The 21,706-nt window shown below is 40.9% G+C and overlaps 1 protein-coding gene across 3 annotated transcripts in view; it reads left to right on the top strand.

Moving 5' to 3' along the window:
• LOC121552124 (sodium channel protein type 2 subunit alpha) overlaps positions 1-15,714 on the top strand; it is a 39,454-nt gene extending 23,740 nt beyond the window's left edge. For all 3 annotated transcript variants that reach the window (XM_045210354.1, XM_041864860.2, XM_045210353.1), the window contains 13 exons: positions 41-214; positions 346-702; positions 810-1,316; positions 6,993-7,125; positions 7,295-7,449; positions 7,745-7,918; positions 8,154-8,276; positions 9,601-9,870; positions 10,034-10,087; positions 11,322-11,459; positions 11,608-11,712; positions 12,457-12,727; positions 12,821-15,714. In XM_045210354.1, coding sequence (XP_045066289.1) covers positions 41-214; positions 346-702; positions 810-1,316; positions 6,993-7,125; positions 7,295-7,449; positions 7,745-7,918; positions 8,154-8,276; positions 9,601-9,870; positions 10,034-10,087; positions 11,322-11,459; positions 11,608-11,712; positions 12,457-12,727; positions 12,821-13,986 — 3,627 coding nt within the window. In that variant the 3' untranslated portion in view covers positions 13,987-15,714. The remainder of the gene's footprint in view (positions 1-40; positions 215-345; positions 703-809; positions 1,317-6,992; positions 7,126-7,294; positions 7,450-7,744; positions 7,919-8,153; positions 8,277-9,600; positions 9,871-10,033; positions 10,088-11,321; positions 11,460-11,607; positions 11,713-12,456; positions 12,728-12,820) is intronic.
• The last annotated feature ends 5,992 nt before the right edge of the window (positions 15,715-21,706 follow it).

The following is a 21,706-nucleotide window of genomic DNA, read 5'->3' as shown; positions in this document are numbered from 1 at the left end:
AATTACTGTTGTCACTGTTCTTGTGTGTTGTTTTACTCAGGTGTTCACAGGTATCTTCACAGCTGAGATGTGTTTCAAGATTATTGCTTTGGATCCATACATTTATTTTCAGGAAGGCTGGAATATATTTGATGGTATCATTGTCAGTTTGAGCTTGATGGAGCTTTGCTTGGCCAACGTGTCTGGAATGTCTGTCCTCAGATCATTCCGATTGGTAAGAGCATCGACACTCCAGCACAGCATCCAAAATGCTGCATGTTCATTCAATAATCACTGGAAAAAAGTAGACTGTCAACGTATTGGAATAGCAATTCATATTAATCCCATTCTTATCTTTGTATGCAGCTGAGAGTATTCAAACTGGCCAAGTCTTGGCCCACATTGAACATGCTGATCAAGATCATTGGTAACTCAGTGGGGGCCTTGGGTAATCTCACCCTGGTACTGGGCATAATCGTCTTCATCTTCGCCGTGGTGGGCATGCAGCTCTTTGGCAAGAGCTACAGAGACTGTGTGTGTAAGATCTCTAAAGACTGCATACTGCCCCGGTGGCACATGCATGACTTCTTCCACTCTTTCCTGATTGTGTTCCGGGTGCTGTGCGGGGAGTGGATTGAGACCATGTGGGACTGCATGGAGGTGGCTAGCCAGAGCATGTGCCTCATCGTCTTCCTGATGGTCATGGTCATCGGGAACCTGGTGGTACGTTTTCAGCTTTACTGCATCTCTGTATGACTATTAATCCACCGTAAATCAATTACAGGAACTTTAAACCATCATTTATGTGTGTGTTTGTGTGTTTGTGGCAGGTCCTAAATCTGTTCCTGGCTTTGCTGCTGAGCTCGTTCAGTGCTGATAACCTGGCGGCCACGGATGATGACAGCGAGATGAACAATCTGACTGTGGCCATAGGCCGCATCCACCAGGGCATCGCCTTCGTCAAGGCCTTGGTGCGCCGCTTCTTCCACAGCATCTGTCTGAGGAAGAAGAAGGGGAGCCTGAACGAGGACAAGACCCTGGTTGACCTCCACAAAAGCATGGGGACCAACTGGAACTCCAACCACACCACCGTGGAGATCATGAAAGACCCTGAATACATAAAAGATGGCAATGGCGCCACCAGTGGTGTGGGAGTGGGGGTGGGCAGCAACGCAGCAGCGAAGTACATAATCAATGACAACACTGACTATATGCCTTTCATCCACAACGCCAGCCTGACCATCACGGTGCCCATCGCTGTGGGAGAGTCGGACTTTGAGAACCTCAACACTGAGGACTTCAGCAGCGATTCCTCGGACGTAGAGGAAAGCAAAGAGGTGAGCATGATTCTATGTGGAACAATGTGAAAGTAGTTCACAGTCTGAGATTTTTGTACATAGTTTGAAATCAAGTGTTGATCTAGGTTAAGGATTTGAAAAAAAGACAGCGACGTTATGAGCTTTAAAAAAGTGATATTATGCAAATCTACTTGTTTGCTGTTGTTTGTCCACATTATCTAACATAATTACATTAGAATCACTCATTAGAGATTATTGCACTGATGCTGTATCTGCAAATCAGAGGAGGCTGGTGGGAGGAATGATAGGAGGACAGGCTCATTGGAATGGCTGGAATGGAAAAATGGAAAGGAGTCAAACGTGGTTTCCATTCGATACTGTTCCATTTATTCCATTACAGCCATTACAATGAGCCCGTCCTCCTATATCTCCTTCCACCAGTCTCCTCTCCTGCAAATTGTGACAGCCAGAGTCAGGTGATGCTGAAATGTAATCATAGTGTGCGTGTTTGGCACATTAGAGCTTATAAAGAGGGGATTGCTGGCCTCTCACACGCTGTTCACTCACTGGGGTGTTAATCAGTTGTAGGTTATGGAGGTAGAAAAGCTGCAGTGACTCATATGTACCAGGCAGCCAACATAAACACTCTCAGGGCTCTATTTTAACAAACCTAACGCAATGGTACATCTTAGCGCTGGCAGTATAGGTTTGGGGGTGTGTCAGAAGTATTTGGGCTATTTTCACAACCAGAAATATGTGGTTGCTTCAAGATGTGTATTTACGGTATTTCATGTATTGCGTTGTCATCAACTCCAATTCTAATGGTAATCCGCTATAGCCTAGTTTGTTAAATAGCCTACAGAAACAAAATAACAAAATGTATGTAGGCCTATCTCATCTTTGCTAAATATGTTGAACGTCTTTGCAGTGCACATTGTAAGAAGCCTAATTGCATGGCTATAATATGGAAATATATTGTTAAACATAGCATTCACACTGATATAGGGGCTAGGCCTACAGTAAACAGCATTATGCCATGTCTGAGCCATGGAATTACCAAAAGTTATCAATAAGAAAGATTCAATTCACGATTGATAAGGCTTAAAAAGAGAGTGAATAATTCTATCAAATTCTAATCAAGACGAAACAACAACTTGTTTTAAATAGGCTATGTCTAAATACAGTTACAGGCACCATAATTGTTCCCCGTGTGCATATAATATTAAGGCAACATAGACAATGGAGGCTTTTACGCACATCCAAACTTTTCACAGAATCTGGACAAAGAACCAATATAAAGAGAATGTCCACTGACCGTTATGCTGCTCCCAGATATAATGTTTTATAAACACAATGGCACCATCTTACAGATCACATTCACACTTCTCCAGAAATAGAAGACGGCTCCTAAATTGCATTGTATGTGAGCTGGACGTTCACCATAAAGCCAGGATGGTGAATTATTCTAATAAATTTGTTTTTTAATCAAATTAAATGAAAAACAAGATATCTGGGGTTTTTTCAAACAACAACAATAATTGTAAATAGCTTGGGGTCAGAAGCGTGATATCATAAAATCAACAGGATAAAAAAGACGTAATGGATTGCTGTTGAACCAGCCTTCTCTATAGCCTACACTCTTAGAAAAAAGGGTTCCAAAAGGGTTCTTCGGTTGTCCCCATAGGAGAACCCTTTTTGGTTCCAGGTAGAACCCTTTTTGGTTCCAGGGAGAAACTTTTTGGGTTCCATGTAGAACCCTCTGTGGAAAGGGTTTTATATGGAACCCAAAAGGGTTCTACCTGGAACCAAAAGGGTTCTTCCTGGATCCAAAAAGGGTTCTTCAAAGGGTTCTCCTATAGAGACAGCCGAATAACTCTTTTAGGTTCTAGATAGCACCTTTTTTTCTAAGAGTGTATAGGCCTAGGTTAAGGGTAGCCTCCTGAGGGCTTGGTTTTTAATCATATGAAATGGAAAACAAGCAATTGTTACAAGAAAATAAGTTCTAAATACAAGGGTCACCAGCATTATCTGATCTCTCATTTCATGATGGGCATATGGATACATGTAGCCTACATGGAGTGGTTTTTACACACGTCCAAAACGGGAGCTGGCTAAAATATTGTAGGCCTACACAATACATAGATATAAAGGGGATGTCCGCTCACTGTTTTGCTGCTCCCAAACTTGATATTTTAGTAAAGCTTTGATGATTAAGATGTATTTCAAAGCAGTCTCATGAGCCAAACCCTTTATTGATAGGCTCAGCAGCTTGGAGAACGCATTGGTCAGGACAAAAAAACATCCTCATTAAGGAGAGGGAAGGCTATATGCTTATTTTCTAATCAAATAAAACCGGCACAGAAAAAAACACATCTCTCTTGTTCCATGAGCTTAAGGGCACTGTGCGTCACTGCTGGATAGGTTGTGCCTCCATGCCATTACCAACCGCGTTACTGCTAAGACCTGCTTTTTGCTGGTCTTAAATCTCCCGATATGCGCTTCATGAAATGGTCACTTTTGCGCTTGTTTTCAAGGACATGGCTCAAATATTGACACCCCTTCTACCTCAGCACAAGAGTGCTGATATTAGACATGTAAATTGCTGAACCTGGCGCATGGGGTGGAAACGCCAGAACGCCAGTTTTTACATGCTGAAATTGCAAACTAACGTGCATTTGGCAGTTGCACCGCGACAGCGCCTGCCGAAAATAGAGCCCTCAGAGCGTTCCCCAAAATGATGCACAATGATGACAATGCTGTCATTATATTTTATCCTGGGGACATAAACATTTAGTCCCTCCAGGACCCTTATCACAGTTTTAGATCATTTACAGTATTGATGTCAATGAGAGATATGTAAGTCGGGGTAATTTCGCAGATCTCATGTTAGGCTTGGGCCATTAGTGATTACTTTGACATGTTCCTGTAAGACTCCGATGTCTCATCGATCTACGGCTTTTGGTTTTATGGTCTGGCAGAATGGAGCGAGAGACAAATATAATATGAATGATGGATGAAGACTGATTCAGAAATTGGCTGTTGTGTGGTCCTCTGCGGATACATTTGTTGTTTCAGATAAGTCGAATGTTCCTTTGCCGTGGTCATGCTGGTGCACTTAACCCGCGGTACATGGCAAGCCAAGTATAAGCATGTGACATTTTCGATCCTTATACAACGACCCTTTAATGAGGAGAGGCCACAAAGACAGGAAAATACTAGTCTTCAGATTACATTATGTGCCATTTAAGTCTGAGTGCTCTGCAGGTACATCCTCCTCTTTAGGGAGCTTTATTGCCTTGAGTTGTAAAAAGGCCCATTTCAGATCTCACTCTGTCCCAGAACATGGTGCAAACTGAGTGCTTACTGTCAATTAGTATCTATGGTATCTATGGTAACATTACAGTTTTATTTTGCTGATGTTGTTGTACTGTGCTGTTTGTGTTGTTATGGTACTGTAATGACTATCTATCATTTAACAATAATGACTGTTGGAAATTTGGTGAGATTCTATTTCCTTCACTTGTAAATGTACTTTCTGAGAGGTTAATATGTGACTAACATGCTTTGCTTCCATACAAGGTAGCATGTGGTACAGTAACTTACCACACTTAACCCCATTTGTTATTGCAGCTGTTTCACAGACGCTCTCAAGGTTTTCAATGAGAGGAGACTTGTAAGACCACTTTATTGTACATAACACTAACCATGGAGATTGCCTATTCCATTTATCAAAAAAGAACGACCTTTTTATTAGATTGATCATCTATGTTTGTTTCTGCTTGATCATACTTTACTCCTTACTTCATTTCTATACGTTCAGCAGCCATTCTGATGCTGCCAAACTTGATTATTTTAAGGCTTCTTTGCAATGCTTTCTTTTTTTGTGAATGAGCAACATTACCGTTTTCATCCACAGATCAGCCCATGATTATTATTTGTTTTGTTCCTTTAGTTTGGTTTAGTTTTTGGGGATGGATTGTTCAGCAACCAGAGAGCACCTGGAACTTTACATATCTGACTGATGCTGTAGAGTAATGGATTTTGAAGGTCAAAATTCATTGGAGGAATGGTTCACAGCCAAAACATTTATTATGGCATTTTCATTTGGCAAATAAGATCCAGAATCGAATGATGAAAGCAGATAATTACAAATGCTTGTTTTTAAGAAGACCATAATTATTTAAATAAGCTGGGTTTCCAAAATGAATGTTGTTGCTAGTAGGCATACCGTTATTAACGTTAGTGCAGGTAAGACTACAGAACATACTACACTATGGGGATAGGTTTTTTGGCTGTCCCCATAGGAGAACCCTTTTGGGGTTCTACCTGGAACCAAAAGGGTTCTACCAGGAACCAAAAAGGGTTCTTCAAAGGGTTCTCCTATGGGGACAGCTGAATAACCCTTTTAGGTTCTAGGTAGCACCTTTTATAATAAGAGTGTACTTACTGTATAATGACTAATTATATTTTACTTGGGTACCTGAATAAGCTCAAGTCCAAAAGAGGTGCAACTTCTTGAGTTACTAATAACAGATAGTAGAGTATACTGTATGTGGAAATGACAAGACATCGTAGTGCCTACAATAGTACCTAAATTGAAGATCAAACATCTGTATGATTGCAGTAGCTTAGTCAAATGGAGTATTCCCAGCGCATATATCATCGTAGCATGCTTACATCATTCACCATTCTGCATTAGCTGGGTCCAATGACAGCTCAGTGCTACTGTATACCCCAGAAAGGCATTAACGCAAGGCTGCTCTCAGTTCAAGGCTGTTGGAAGACACACCCAGTATAAAGATACAAAGTGCTTGAGGAGAAACTGGCACGTTTGAATATTGTCAGCAGTATTAGATGTTTGACATCATGGCATGGGGAGGTTGCTATTCCTTGTAATCCAGCACACCTCTCCTAAAAACAGCTTTCCTCTAGTTCTTACACTGTTTTTGGAAATGTTCTAAGCACTGTATTTTCTATTCTATTTTCTATTCATTGTTTCCCCAGTATGATCACATTACTCTCTCAAGTTATCTTGTTTCGGGTGTTTAATGCCCTGTCTCCAGGGTGATCAAGTGGTCCTAATCTGACACTAGCCTGGAATGCGGACTCCTTAATGCCTGTCTTGGTTAAAGTGCACAACACTGTTTCTGCTGTTAAGCTAATGCAGGCTACCCTGTTTTTGAAATGACTAAGGCTTGTCTACTGCTTAGCAACTGGACATATGTGTTTTCATGTCAATGAAGGAACTGTAATGGGGAAAAGACCAGTTTGTTTGGGTTAAAAAGTCCTGGACATGAAAATACTGGAGCATACATGTTCTATAATTTAGATCACAGGCTTGGTTCAAACATGCACTTTTAGAGAACGCATGCCATATGACTAAAGTGAAATCATTTTTACCTACAGCCTTTATTGAGATACACAAATATATTTAAACAGTGTTTATGCATGCGTTAGCCTGCAATTTGACTTTCCAAACTATACATGTCTCATCTCCTAAGTCTGTAGGTAATTTTTATTGATTCTGCATGAAATGATATACAACTTTAGACAAAGAGACAGACCCTGTGAGCTTACATATGGCAGTACCCTTGCATCACTGGGTGACCCATTGTAATGAGGCTCAGTATGTCAGCTCCCGGGCAGATGCTGGTGTCCCAGGTCCTGTCATGGGTGTGCTGTGCTAATGTTGCTCTGGCTTGGCTCCCCTTGCAGCAGCTATCAGAAGACCGTCCGCTGAGCTCCTCAGAGGGCAGTACAGTGGACATTAGGCCCCCAGGAGAGGGAGAGGGCTCGGTGGACTTGGAGCCTGAGGAGTCCATGGAACCTGAAGGCTGCTTCACTGATGGTGAGAGATACAATAGGCTAGGTCTCAGGATGTGGGTATCGTCTTTTGTGAACAGCTTCAGGCATAACAAGCTGGAACCCAGAAATAGAATGGATAAGATCATATTTGGGAAAAGACTAGTATAATTGGAACATCTGTTCCAATTAACCTATATGTTGTCTGCTTTCAGGATGTGTCCGCAGATTCCAATGCTGCCAAGTGAATGTCGATGAGGGCAAGTGGAAGATGTGGTGGACATTAAGGAAAACCTGCTTTAAGATAGTGGAGCACAACTGGTTCGAGAGCTTTATCATCTTCATGATCCTGCTCAGCAGTGGAGCGCTGGTAAGTGGGGAAGTAATGATTTGGGGAAGGATCTGAGAGTATGACAGAGGGGGCTGGCAAATCCTCCTCCATTGTCTGACCCTTATGAGAAACTACAAAGGAGTAGAAATACAGTACCACATGCAGCTGCTCTGTTGTTCAAAGTGCTCAGTACTGTGTAATTGACAATTCTGTGATCCCTTGACACAGAAATAACTGGCAACAGATCTGATGAGGCAGCAGCTACTGCTCTAGTGTGTGAGATTAATGTGGTGTATAGGTAGGGATCATCTGATTTGCTTGTATTTACACCAAGGCATTTGAGGACATCTACATCGAGCAGAGGAAGACCATTAAGACAGTGTTGGAGTTTGCGGACAAAGTCTTCACTTACATCTTCATCCTGGAGATGTTGCTGAAGTGGGTGGCCTATGGATTCGCCAAATACTTCACCAACGCTTGGTGCTGGCTGGACTTCCTCATTGTTGACGTAGGTCTTCTTTTAAAACTACCTCTTCACTTACACAAAATATATATAGTCTGGTAATGTTCACAATTAGCTTGTTTTGAGACATTGCCTTGACGTTTCAATGTAGAAATGCTACTGTCATGTAGCTGGCGATGGAGTTTCCTATTTCCTGGTTTAAAACACATGTTTGAGGCCCAGGAGAGAGCCTGTGCCAGCCAGTCACTCGTCTCTTCTCATGACCTCATTGTGTTTACAGGTGTCTCTTGTCAGCCTTGTGGCCAACGCCCTGGGCTACGCTGAGCTGAGTGCCATCAAGTCCCTGAGGACTCTACGAGCGCTGAGGCCCCTGAGAGCGCTGTCCCGCTTCGAGGGCATGAGGGTAAGAGTCACCAGACCAGAGCCCTGTCCTGTTGCCTCACAGTGCATATCATCACAGCCTTTTACCAGCGTGACATCAGCGCCCTGCATGGGCACAGAGCTCTGTAGTCAAACTAAGGCCCACAGCAACCCAACAGCTGGAGAATGTAAAGTTCACTCATTCCATGCATGTATATTTAGAGTTACCTTTCCTCTCCTATTCCTCCTCTTCCAGCTATATGTGTTTTCAGCAGAGTTGGAGTCAATTCCATTTCAATTCCAGTCAATTCAGAAAGTAAACCAAATTCCAATTCCAAATATGTCTCATTTAAAAGCATTGAAGAGAATTGGAATTTCAGTGTACTTTCTGATTGACTGGAATCGACCCCAACCCTGGTTTTCAGGATGTTATAACACAAGAGTTTCCATCAGTCCCACCGGCAGGCCATGTGCACTCATCAGGGGATGTCAGCATTACTGAAAACTAATCAATAAAACGTAGAAAATGCATTCACTTTACTTAAACAAAATGTAAACAAACTTGGAGGTCTTGGAGGCTACTACACTTAACCATCGTAAACATTTATGGTACTCTCACAGCAATGTGTATTTTACTGTGCAATACAAGCTCTAGCCAGGGGTTTGGATGCTTATGTCATATGTGGAGGATGGGTGTCGACTGGTATAATCAATGTAGCTCTTATCGATCAGATTCTTGCATGTTGTGGTTGGCTAGATTTCCACCAGTGCTGTGACGACGATCTCTCCTCACGTGGTTGTCACTGAATTCTCCCATTTGTATGACTGACTTCTCATTGCTTCACTAGCTCTATATTGATGTTCTCTGAAACTGTACTGTGTTTGCATGTTGCTTGCTGCGGGGGACTGCCTTTAATGTGAACACTATTTATGTGTTTGTATTTTTTATTTACAGTAAACAAATTATGTGACTTCATCCTGCCTCTACAAGGTTTTTTCTGTTTCGTTTTTTCACACTGTAGCCTAATTGTAATTCATTAAAACATGTAAACATAGCCTACAGTATCTCCTTTACAAATACATTCCCTTCTTCTTCTTCTCCTTCTTCTTTCCTTTGCTTCTTACCTTCCTGTTGTCATGGTTGTTAATAAGCTGTGGTGTTAGTGATACTTGTGTTGAGCTTTGACTGATGTGTACACTGGCATTTAAACACTTTACTCATGTGTTTTCCTATTTTCACCATCACCAATCAAAGTCAACATGTAGCCTACAGTATTTATTGTCAGTGCTGAAAATGATCATCATTACCCAATGGGATATTGTCTATGCTCCTATATCTGAGACTGAGGCCGTGTGAATCCTTACAGGTGGTCGTCAATGCTCTGCTCGGAGCCATCCCCTCCATCTTCAATGTGCTCTTGGTGTGCCTCATCTTCTGGCTCATCTTCAGCATCATGGGCGTCAACCTGTTTGCAGGGAAATACTACCATTGTGTCAACATGACCACAGGGGAGCGCTTCAAAGTCAGAGATGTGGCTAACAAGACAGAATGTTTGGCTTTGGAAGGTGCCTACTGGAAGAATGTCAAGATCAACTTTGATAACGTGGGAGCAGGCTATCTGGCACTGTTACAAGTGGTGAGCGGCTCTTTCATATCACCAGAAATATTTTATTGACAGAGAGTGGACCTATGTCAAAAGTTTTGTACCAATTCCGTGTGGGCAGATGAGTTGTGTGAGGGCTAAGTCCTTCTGAACTAGTATCCTTACTAGTAATAACATTTTCCTTACTTTCTCTAAGGCTACATTCAAAGGCTGGATGGACATCATGTATGCAGCTGTGGACTCTCGCAGTGTAAGTCTTTTCAGTAATACCTTTCACAAGGTATTTCAGACTAATGGCTAATTGTGTTTGCACATTTTCAATGTATATATCATAGTGTTCATGTTTGTATGATATTGTTAATTAAGTGATAATGCCTGAGAAGTTGGTGTTTGGAGGATATATTGGTACAGGTGTTGTTAGGCCCGAGACGGAGTCGAGGGCTGGCAAACCGTGCCAATATATCCTCCAAACACCGGCTTCGAGGGCATTATCACTTTTATACAACGGGTTACTAACATATTCAAATAATGATTTACATATTTTCATAACATTTTTTCTTTTGATGAATTTAATCATACTATTTAATCCTTCCACAAGATATAGTCCCGACACAAGTCTAGGGTTGCTACCCAAGCCGGCTGGTCTTTCGTTCTATCGGTTTGTTTGCTAGAGACGCGACCCAGTCATTTGTCCTAAATGTTCCATTGCCATACTGGCTGGCAATGTTCTTATCCCTTGCTTGCTAGATAGCTAACTACGGATAACTTACAGTCACGTCAAAAAGTGCAGCCAGAATAACAGCAAAGTAGCTGCATTTGCATTTGTTTAAGCAGTTTTCCAGATACATTTATTTGGATACATCCATAACAATGAGCTAATGAGGCGCGATTTCACCTGGCATAGAAAATGTGCTCACTCGTCAGGACTATTTTGTTCAGAGGAGTTAGCCAACAACACAGCTAACACAATCACTTCACACTGAAGCTGTAAAGACTACAAACTAGCTGCATTTCTTTGTATATATCCATAAAAATGATGCCAGCTGATTCATGATTTCGACTGGCTGAGAAACGCTGCATGCCTGTCTGTCTCGTCCCGACTCCTAACACGTTCATTACTATGGGACAGCTGGAGATCGAATTTGAATATTGAAACAATGTTGCAAATGTCGGAGAGACAGACAGCAAGGTTTATACAAATCTCTGCTGTTGAAAACAAAATGTTAGTCTAAATGAAATTTGAGATGATGTCTAAATGCTTTTTGTAGTGGAGATCAAGTTTATACATTGCTTGGCTGGGCTGATGAGACAGTGGATTGCGCAGTCAGATGTAACAGAGTAAATAGGCATTTTAACGTCATAGATTTAGCCGGTGGTAACTTGTGGAATAGACACCGGTTGGAATGCGGTTTTAACCAATCAGCATTCAGGATTAGACCCACCCGTTGAATAATGTATGGTAATACTATGCTATTCTATTACAGTTGGAGGATCAACCCGACTATGAAGTTAATCTGTACATGTATATGTACTTTGTGGTATTCATCATATTTGGATCCTTCTTCACACTCAACCTCTTCATTGGTGTCATTATAGACAACTTCAACCAGCAAAAGAAAAAGATAAGTATTTCATGTTATAGTAATCATGCAATGATACATGCATACATTTTCTCTGATTTAACGTTATTAATAATATTTTTCCCCCACTAATGGACTAGAAATGTGTAAGAGCTGCAGGAATTTAACTAGGCTTGTCTTGCCTCTTTACTTTGGAGGTCAAGACATCTTCATGACAGAGGAACAGAAGAAATACTACAATGCTATGAAGAAGCTTGGCTCAAAGAAACCCCAAAAGCCTATCCCTAGGCCAGCGGTAAGGTCATGCAGCCTGGCCTCAAAGCCATACGAAGTATACTATACGTATTTTTCTGCACCTCCAAGACGTATGATATGTACTAATGGTCTAGTTACTTTAGACAGAAACGAAAGTAGGGAGGTTGGTCGGGGATGACGGGTGGGCGTATACCGTCTAGCAATCCAAAGGTTGCATGTTCGAGTTGCATCGGGGACAACTGTAGCATTTTAGCTTCCCCTTCCCCTAACCCTTTTCCTAACCTTAACCAAATGTTAATTCTCCTAATCTTTGACGTTTTAGTTCTCGTAACCTTTTAAGTAAATTATCCTAACCTTTGTCATTAGTTCTCCTAACCACCAATTCTCCCTGTAATTCCCCTTTGTTGTTACAATGCAAAAAGTAAACCTGGTCTCAGGGAAAGATGTATAATACTTTAAGTCCTCCAAGTGTATGATAAATTAATCCAATTCGTATGCTATTGTACGACCAGGTAAGACGTATGATACTATACGTCCTATAATTCGTATGATTTTGTACAACCGCTATTCCATTAATTATGTAAGCTAACGTAACATAATATAAATATAACTAAACGGCGGGAACAAATTAACGTACCAAATCCTACGAACTGAGCTGAGAACAGGTTGGGTCATACCACTCTTTAACTGTTTCACTGTTTCTCAACAAAGAACTCCTCAATTCGTGAACCTCTATGTCTACTTCCTGGTGTCTCAAAATGCTTCTTCCTTATGTCTCCTCCAGAACAAGTTTCAAGGATATGTCTTTGATTTCATTACAAAGCAAGCCTTCGACATTGTCATCATGATTCTTATATGCCTTAATATGGTCACCATGATGGTGGAGACGGACGACCAGACGGACGACATGGATAGAATTCTCTACAAGATCAACCTGGTGTTTATTGTCATGTTTACTGGAGAGTGTATTCTGAAGATGATCTCACTCCGCCAATACTACTTCACCATTGGGTGGAATGTATTTGACTTTATTGTTGTTATCCTGTCGATAATTGGTAAGATTTTTCACCTATTTCCATAGTTGTAATACTGCAATTTGATAGTCTGCTTTGGGGATTATTATGTGTAATTCTTCTCTGTCCTTTCAGGTATGTTTCTCTCTGAACTGATAGAGAAGTACTTTGTTTCACCAACCTTATTCCGAGTCATTCGACTGGCCCGAATTGGTCGCATCCTTCGCCTCATCAAGGGTGCCAAGGGAATCCGTACACTCTTGTTTGCTTTGATGATGTCACTTCCTGCCTTGTTCAACATTGGTCTTCTGCTCTTCTTAGTGATGTTTATCTATGCCATCTTTGGCATGTCGAACTTTGCATACGTCAGGAAGGAGTCTGGGATTGACGACATGTTCAACTTTGAGACATTTGGCAACAGCATGATTTGCCTGTTCCAGATCACCACGTCAGCTGGCTGGGATGGCCTGCTGGCGCCCATCCTCAACAAGAAAGAGCCAGACTGCGAAAGCCATAAAGAGCACCCAGGCAGCAAGTACAAGGGGGGAGACTGTGGGAACCCCCCTGTGGCCATTATCTTCTTTGTGAGCTACATCATCATCTGTTTCCTCATTGTGGTCAACATGTACATTGCTGTCATCCTGGAGAACTTCAGTGTGGCCACTGAGGAGAGCGCTGAGCCCCTGAGCGAGGATGACTTTGAAATGTTCTACGAGGTCTGGGAGAAGTTTGATGCGCGGGCCACCCAGTTCATGGAGTATGAGAAGCTGTCTGACTTCGCTGATGCCCTGGACCCCCCGCTACGCATTTCTAAGCCCAACAAGATCCAGTTGATCTCCATGGATTTGCCCATGGTGAGTGGGGAGCGCATCCACTGCCTGGACATCCTGTTTGCCTTCACCAAGCGCGTCCTGGGTGAGGGCGAAGGCTTGGACATCCTCCGGGGTCAAATGGAGGAGCGCTTTATGGCCTCCAACCCCTCCAAGGTGTCCTACGAACCCATCACCACCACGCTGCGCCGCAAACAAGAGGACATGTCTGCCCTGGTCATTCAGAGAGCTTTCAGACGGTATCTGCTCAGGCGTATTGTTAAACGGGCCTCTGCCACGTACAAGAAGAAGATTCTCCTTGATAAAGAGGTTCTCGTTATAGACAAATTTAACGAGATCTCTACTTCAGACAGAACTGAGATGACCCCCTCCACAGCCTCTCCCCCATCATATGACAGCGTCACAAAACCAGAGAAAAACAAATATGAAAAAGACAAGAGAGAGAAGGAGGTGAAGAAGAAAAATAAGTAAACGGATGTTGGGAAGATGCAACGTAGACCTTTCATTTCCTGACAAATTGTTTACAGCCTTTGAAGGTGACCAATGTGTCAAGTGGACCCTCTTCTTTGGTGTGGATATCTATGCCAAACTGACAATGCTTACTTGAGTCTAAATGTAAGTTGGTGTCTAAAATGAGGTAGTGACTCACATTCTTAGGCTGTAGGGTGACCAATTGTTCAGATAAAAATGTCTGTAGGGACAAAAACAAATGGTTGCCCGCCCACAGGTAAAAGAACCATTTAGTTATGTTGTGCCCTGTAACTTCTCTTGCAGCTAGTACTACCAGGCTGCATACAGTGTCTTGCATTATAACTGCCATATGATTTACTAACTTATTTTTCTTACAGAATCTTGTTTTTAATCATAGGTTGATTGTGTGACTATTTTTGTAAACAGAGGGGTTTCATGTATTGCTTTAAAGGTATTCTTGTTCACTTTAAATGTTCATACGACTTGACTACTCATGATGACCATTATTGCTGCAGTGCAGTTAGGGGGATTGCTGCAGTTCAATCTAAATGTAGACCTGCATGAATGCTTCCCCATGATTATGCATGTCGCATCACACACCATCACCAAAATTAGATAGATTTCTCCTTCTCCTTGATGTCTGAGTTTTTCATACTCTGATGAATCGGTAACATTATTAAATGTTTACTCACACTATTACAAATCAACAAGAACATTTCTCTAGAGCATACAGTCCAAATACCATTACCAACAATTATTGTCTACCATCAGTTTCAGAACAATAACATGGGCTACAATGCCTAACGCTATCTAGTAACACATACTTAGTTTTCCTGCTTTCATTAATCAGAAACTACAGTACAATACAGAATACATTCATCTTTACAGCTGGTTCACAGAGTTGATACCCATAGTATTCATAATTCAGCTCTTCTGTCCAGCTTGTTCTCTTCACAGTGGTGAATGCTAAAACGAGCCAATGTCCTCTGCACAGTATAGTTGTGTCAGTCAGGTGTAAGTCACCTCATGTAGTCTCCAAGCCTCTGACAGATGAAACACTGTATTCTGTATCATATGTGCTCATCATATGAAAAAACTTAAGAGGCATTCTAGCATCATGACTCTGCGTTTTTGGTACTGCAACATCATTGGTCAGTGCTAGAAAACGTCCTTGTCATTTACCAAATCCAAATTGCTTTGTGTGCACCTTTCCTTCCTCACTTCCCAAATAGGTTTCCATTGTTATTGATGTATCTGTATGTACATATTCTATAATATATGAAATATACAAATATATTTGATATATTAGGTGATAGTTTTCATGTATAATGGAATATATGAAGTTGTTAGTGTTATTTAGTACATATAAATGTGTATATTATATTCTGCATTCTCTGTTCTATATGGCAGATAGACCAGAGTATGTCTATATAAATACTGTCATATAATCATTTTTCTTTGTACTATACAACCCTTTTGTAAATAATTTGCTATACAATATAGCCGCACTGTCTGTACCATAGCCACTTTAGTTATTTAAGCCTCACTTCACTTTTTCATTCTGAAACTCCCCATGTGATCTAGTGAAGGGGAAGTGGACTTCTCATTTTGATTCTTGCATATTTTATTTTGTGTCATTTGTAAACTGTGGTCACATTTACGTCATTTAGCAGACGCTCTTATCCAGAGCGACTTACAGTTAGTGAGTGCATACATTATTATTTTATTTTTTTCATACCCCCCATGGGAATCGAACCCAGAACCCTGGCGTTGCAAACACCATGCTCTACCAACTGAGCTACATCCCTGCCAGCCATTCCCTCCCCTACCCTGGACGACACTGGGCCAATTGCGCGCCGCCCCATGGGTCTCCCGGTCGCGGCCGGCTACGACAGAGCCTGGATTCGAACCAGGATCTCTAGTGACACAGCTAACACTGCAATGCAGTGCCTTAGACCACTGCGCCACTCGGGAGGCCATCTCACATGCTTTATCATAATAAATATCTAAGATGGAAAATATGGTTCAGACAATTCTGAATATGATTGTCTCAAGGCTAGTGTGACAGCACAAGTCTTCGATTGTTTCCTACATTTGTTTACATTTGTACAGTTATTAAATTCTTCAGGATGTTACTTTTGTCAGCTGTTCACTCTGTATAATATGTCACAAGTATCTGTAATTAAATGTTATAAAGTATACATTTATATGAGTATATTTCGCATGTAATAAAAACATTCATAATATAATACATTTATACACAATGAATGTTTTGATTACATAACATATAATAGATCCCATATTTTATATGCATAATGCTTGTAGTGTATGAGTAAACTGCATGCAAGTTATTGCTATAACCCATCTCATTGAAAAGCTAAATGAATAAATGTATTAATTTATTCCATTGCACATATTTATGTCTATTAATTTACAACTTTGCCATCCATTTACATTTTTGTCATCTAGCAGACGTCATCCATACATGACATCAACATACCCTATAAATACATTGTTATCCCAGTTACCAGTGTGGTTTTGAATACTAAACAAATGTTTTCAAAGCAGTGGCCGGTGAGTTAAATAAATTATTCTAAGGCCCTGGAGTTTTTTCCGTGTCAGGTGACATGCTCAGGAAACACCTTTTTCTTGATCATGTGATCTGACCAGTAAAAACGTGTGGCCCTAATTATAAGCTGTTTTAATGGGTTAAATGTGGATTATTAATTGAATACATAAAACACTATAAATCAATCATGTTAAAATGTAGTTGCCTATGGTGTTCCAGAAGTAAAGCCTCACATGTCGCTAAACGGAAGTCTTACATGTTTTTTAAGCATTTGTTTGGAGATATATACTGTATTCAGTATATCTGGACCATCACACTGCATTTCACACCACTAAATACAGTACTTCATAATATATTAAAGACACACTCCAGCAATGTTTTTACTTTTACTGTTGAGAAACAATATCCCAAGTTTAGATACAGTAATGTACACACACTTAAGGGTAAAAAAAAATAGTTTTGAGCAAAATAGTGTTTTTTAGACAAAACTACAAACTTCAAGAAGTAGGCAATTCAAGGAGTTGGTCTGATGGTCTGATGTGATGTCACCGACCTCCCCCCTTACTTGTGCTATGACATGATTTAAGGCATCAGCATGCTTCAGTTAGGCTGGCACCTAGCCGAGTGAGTGAGCTCACATACTCCTGTAAAAGACCTTCGCTTGAAAAACAAGAAAAAAGCAGCAATAGTCATGTTTGTCCATTTTGAGACGCCGTAGCCAGTATACACTTCCTCAAAATAGTCAGAATGAATCTAAGATAACTCAAGAAATCTGTCATTAGTTTTGACATTTTTGCCGAAGAGATCTTAGTCCCGCAATTTTACATCTAACTAAGATGTTTGGTGCAGTATTTTTCAATAAAATAAATTGCATGAAAACTAGTCGTCTCTCGTTGAATGACAACAAAACGTTATTGAATAATCCCTACTGTTGACCAATCACCGACGAAGGGGCGTAGACTTCGGCTCTGAACTTCGGTTTGCCTCCAGTATTTTTGTGTGTGTCTGAACAGCCAAATAAATCCTCACCAAAGTCCAAAACGAACAAAAACGTCACATATGCACAAACTCTACTGAACTGTTTCGGCTGGGAAGCATGCCTTTACAGTACCTGGACCACCTATTGAGATGAGCCTTTTGCTAAGTAAATCAGGTGTTAAATGAGGTGGAAATGAGACTGGAGTGTCACTTTAATCATGGCTTGATTTCACTGGAGATAACATGTGCATTAGAATGAATTACAGTATGTGGACTACAAAGTCAATTGCGCAGTGCCAATCCAGCCATCTATTATATAGAACGAGAACTACAACATCCAGCAACCATCTATCACAATCACCCTCCATCTGCATGCATTGCCAACTGTTGTGGATGTTGCACCATGTGCTGTTACCTCTCCTCATCAATGTCACAAAAGGCACATGATTCCTGAATCTACACCTGACATGAATAACCCAAGAAACATAAATGCATGTCAAGTATTACAGTATGCATAAAAAATGGTACTGCTGTATTGTATGCACTTTAGTATGGTGATTGAGAGCTGAACCTAAATCCCAATGCTTTGAATGATCAGTATGGGTAAGCACAATCATTAATATATGTAGGGAACCTTTATTTCATTCTTTTTCTGTACTCTCTAGTCCTCTTTTTCCACCCGGTGTACTTCAGAGGAGAAATGTGTTTGTCCTTTGTTGTTATCTTCCATCGGCAGCATTTCCTTTTTTAGTTATTTACAATCCACATTGCTGTATTTACACAGGATACTACTTTTATGTGCCTCTTAATATGCTTTACAGCAGTGGTGTTCAAAGGTGGGTTGCTTCCCTTAGTGGGGTCGTGGGAGAACTGCAGTGCGGTCGCCCAAAAAGAAAAAAACATTATTTATTTTTTGCACTGCCCTATGGGACTCCCGATCACATCCGGTTGTGATACAGCCTGGGATCGAACCCAGGTCTGTAGCGACGCCTCAAGCAATGCGATGCAGTGCCTTTGACCGCTGCGCCACTCGGGAGACCCCTAAATAAAAGTGTTTTATAAAAGAGTACAGATTATTGTATGGGACTATATACACATGTTTTTGAGAAAGATAATTAGAAAAATACAATTTTATTGAGGAAATGTTTCATTTTGATAGATGAAAATGTAATGAATTAAAGGTTATTTGTTAATGTTAAAAATGTAAATGTACAAATTTGAAGGTTGAGTCTTTAGATTTGAAGTGGGGTCGCGAAAAAATCTTGCGAATAACATGGTGTCCCAAGAAATGATTGCGGAATAAATGGGGTCCCCGCTGAAAAAGTTGTAATACTACTGCTTTACAGCATGCTGTTTCATTTCAAATCTATTCCATACAAAATATGAACACAACACAATAATCAGCTGGAATACATTTTCATGTTGAACTGTATGCTGATGTGTGAGTACCTTGTACCTGTCTAGCGCAATGTAGTCTCAGATTTCAGTGAACAAAATGCTGGATATTAATTGGTATTTATTATGGTCTGTTAGTGCTATGGGTATCGAGTAGTATGATTTTCTTTCCCTTGTATAGCGTAACTCTTCCTCAACTCTATGATGTACTGTTCTTGAAAGGAAAATTATAAAGTTATTTTATACAAGATTCAGTTTCTTTATTTACAATTTATTTTTGTCTGTCATTTTTTTCCTGAGTGGTGTAAATGTCTTGAATGCACTCGTGTTTCAAGAGAGGGGGAATTGCTTTAGGCCAATAGCAACTCTGCTACATAAATCAGAGCTATATTTCAATGCCTGAGAGTTCATCAGAGATACAGTAGCAGCTGAAGTCTATGCTGAGAGGTGAGGGCTGCCTGGCCTTGTTTAACCTAAGGCTTTTGGGTGAATGAATGGTGGTGGAGGCAGGTACACTACTAGGAGTGGCAGCTGAGCCTCTGTCTGTAGAGACAGTCGATACCAGCCAGTGGCAGTCGGTGCCGTTTAAAATGAGCATGGGCTTATTTCTATTACAGCATATAGGATGACTGTCATTCATATTCCATTCACCCAGTTCAATGTAACATGATACTCAAATTTTCCCTATACCCATCATGAGGTTGCTGCAACCTAGTCTATGAATGAAAGTATACAACGTAAGTACACACAGGTCGAGAGGAAAGTTTGAGGTGACAGTGACACATGGACAGACAGTGACACATTCAGTACCGCCTTGCACACTCTTGCCTGCATCTAGCTGATCTAGGGTGTAATCATTAGTCCAACAGTTGCAAACGAGAGTTTCTATTGGACAAATGCAGGTATGTTTATCCCCGTTTCATTCAGTTTGCTTCCGTTTAAGAAACGTTTTTCAACAGAATCTGCGGAATGAATACACCCCTGATCACGTGTAAACACAGTTCACTTTCATAGCAGCCACGTTGTATTCCTTCTCGCATCTATGAGCTCTCCTCCTCTCACCTTTTCCCTTCGTTTGTGGACTTCAATGCACAACACATCAACTGTATAGGACCAGGCGAAAAAACTTTCCAAGCCAAACCATATCATAACTGCTACACACAGCCTACATCGGCGTCACCATATTAGCTAAAGTAACGTCATAGTCAACATAGCTAATAGAACTAACGCGTTAATAAACCCGCTACAATCATGCAGTAATGTTACAGTGTATAGTCAGTAAGCAGTTTAGCAGTTACACAGGCGGGACCTGGTGGCAATAAATGTGTATAACCAAAAGCTTACTTTGACTTGGAAGAGTTCCAGTGTTGTGTTGGATAGTCATAGCCAGCTAGCTAACATAGCATCCCTGTGTTTGAGAGGGGTGTTTGAGTAGGCTAAACTAGCTAGCTGCATTTGCTAGCTAAGTAACTGAAACTGAACGTAAAAAAAAAAAATCATGAAATCTCTCTATCTCTCTCTTGCTTCTCCTTTATTTTTGAAGAAATTAATTTGTTCAAAACTGTTCAACTATTGTCTTTCTCTCTCTTTGAGTCAAGTACTCACCACATTTTATGCAATGCAGTGCTAGCAAGCTGTAGTTTATGCTTTCAGTACTAGATTCATTCTCTGATCCTTTGATTGGATGGACAACATGTCAGTTCATGCTGCAAGAGCTCTGACAGGTTGGAGGAAGTCCTCCGGAAGTTGTCATAATTACTGTGTAAGACTATGGAAGGGGGTGAGAACCATGAGCCTCCTAGGTTTTGTATTGAAATCAATGTACCCAGAGGAGGACGGAAGCTAGCTGTCCTCTGGCTACACCATGGTGCTACCCTACAGAGTGCTATTCAGGCTACTGTAGACCTTCATTGCAAAACAGTGTGTTTTAATCAATTATTTGGTGACATGTGAATATAATTTGGTATAATGATAACTTTCTAAATATTTTATTTTTTATGAAATTCACTGAGGAGGATGGTCCTCCCCTTCCTCCTCTGAGGAGCCTCCAATGATGCCAGCTAATCTTTTCTGCTCAGCCTTAGTCACTGCTTTGCATGGCCCTGCTGGGAGTATAGCTACTAGCTAATGACTGAGGGCAGAGTGAAACCGGCATCATCTGCATTCTAGCATGGTTGGAAATGTGGACAAATTAACATTACATTTGTATGATGCAATAGATTCACTCTCAACTCCAGAGATGTGACTACATTTTTACATTTTAGTCATTTAGCAGACGCTCTTATCCAGAGCGACTTACAGTTTTTTAGTGAGTGCATACATTTTCATACTGGCCCCCCATGGGAATCGAACCCACAACCCTGGCGTTGCAAACGCCATGCTCTACCAACTGAGCTACACGGGACTACAGGTCAGTGTTTTACATTTCCACTCTATTGAAAAATACCTAACTGTCCACTATTTTACAGAACATATTACGGTTTTAAGGTGCTATTGTCCGGTGACTAACATTACAACAGACTTAAATCTACAAGGGAACAATCTTTTGCTGTCAAATCCAATCTGAAAAACATCTGATGCTACAACAAGTCTTCCTCTCTGTGCCTTTTAAAGACTGAATCTGTGTCTAAATCCTGACCAAGTCACTGGGGATTCGTCAGTGTGCCCACATCCTTGTCAGAGAATCTAAAGGATTTAATGATGTCTCATAGAGATAGACTGACTTTAGCACACTATCATTTGTGAGAAATTTAATATTATATACAATGAGGGAAAAAA

This window comes from Coregonus clupeaformis, chromosome 4 (genome assembly GCF_020615455.1).
Source record: "Coregonus clupeaformis isolate EN_2021a chromosome 4, ASM2061545v1, whole genome shotgun sequence".
NCBI lineage: Eukaryota > Metazoa > Chordata > Actinopteri > Salmoniformes > Salmonidae > Coregonus > Coregonus clupeaformis.
The sequence above is the reverse complement of the archived record's forward strand: the minus strand, read 5'-3'. Positions and strand labels throughout refer to the sequence as shown.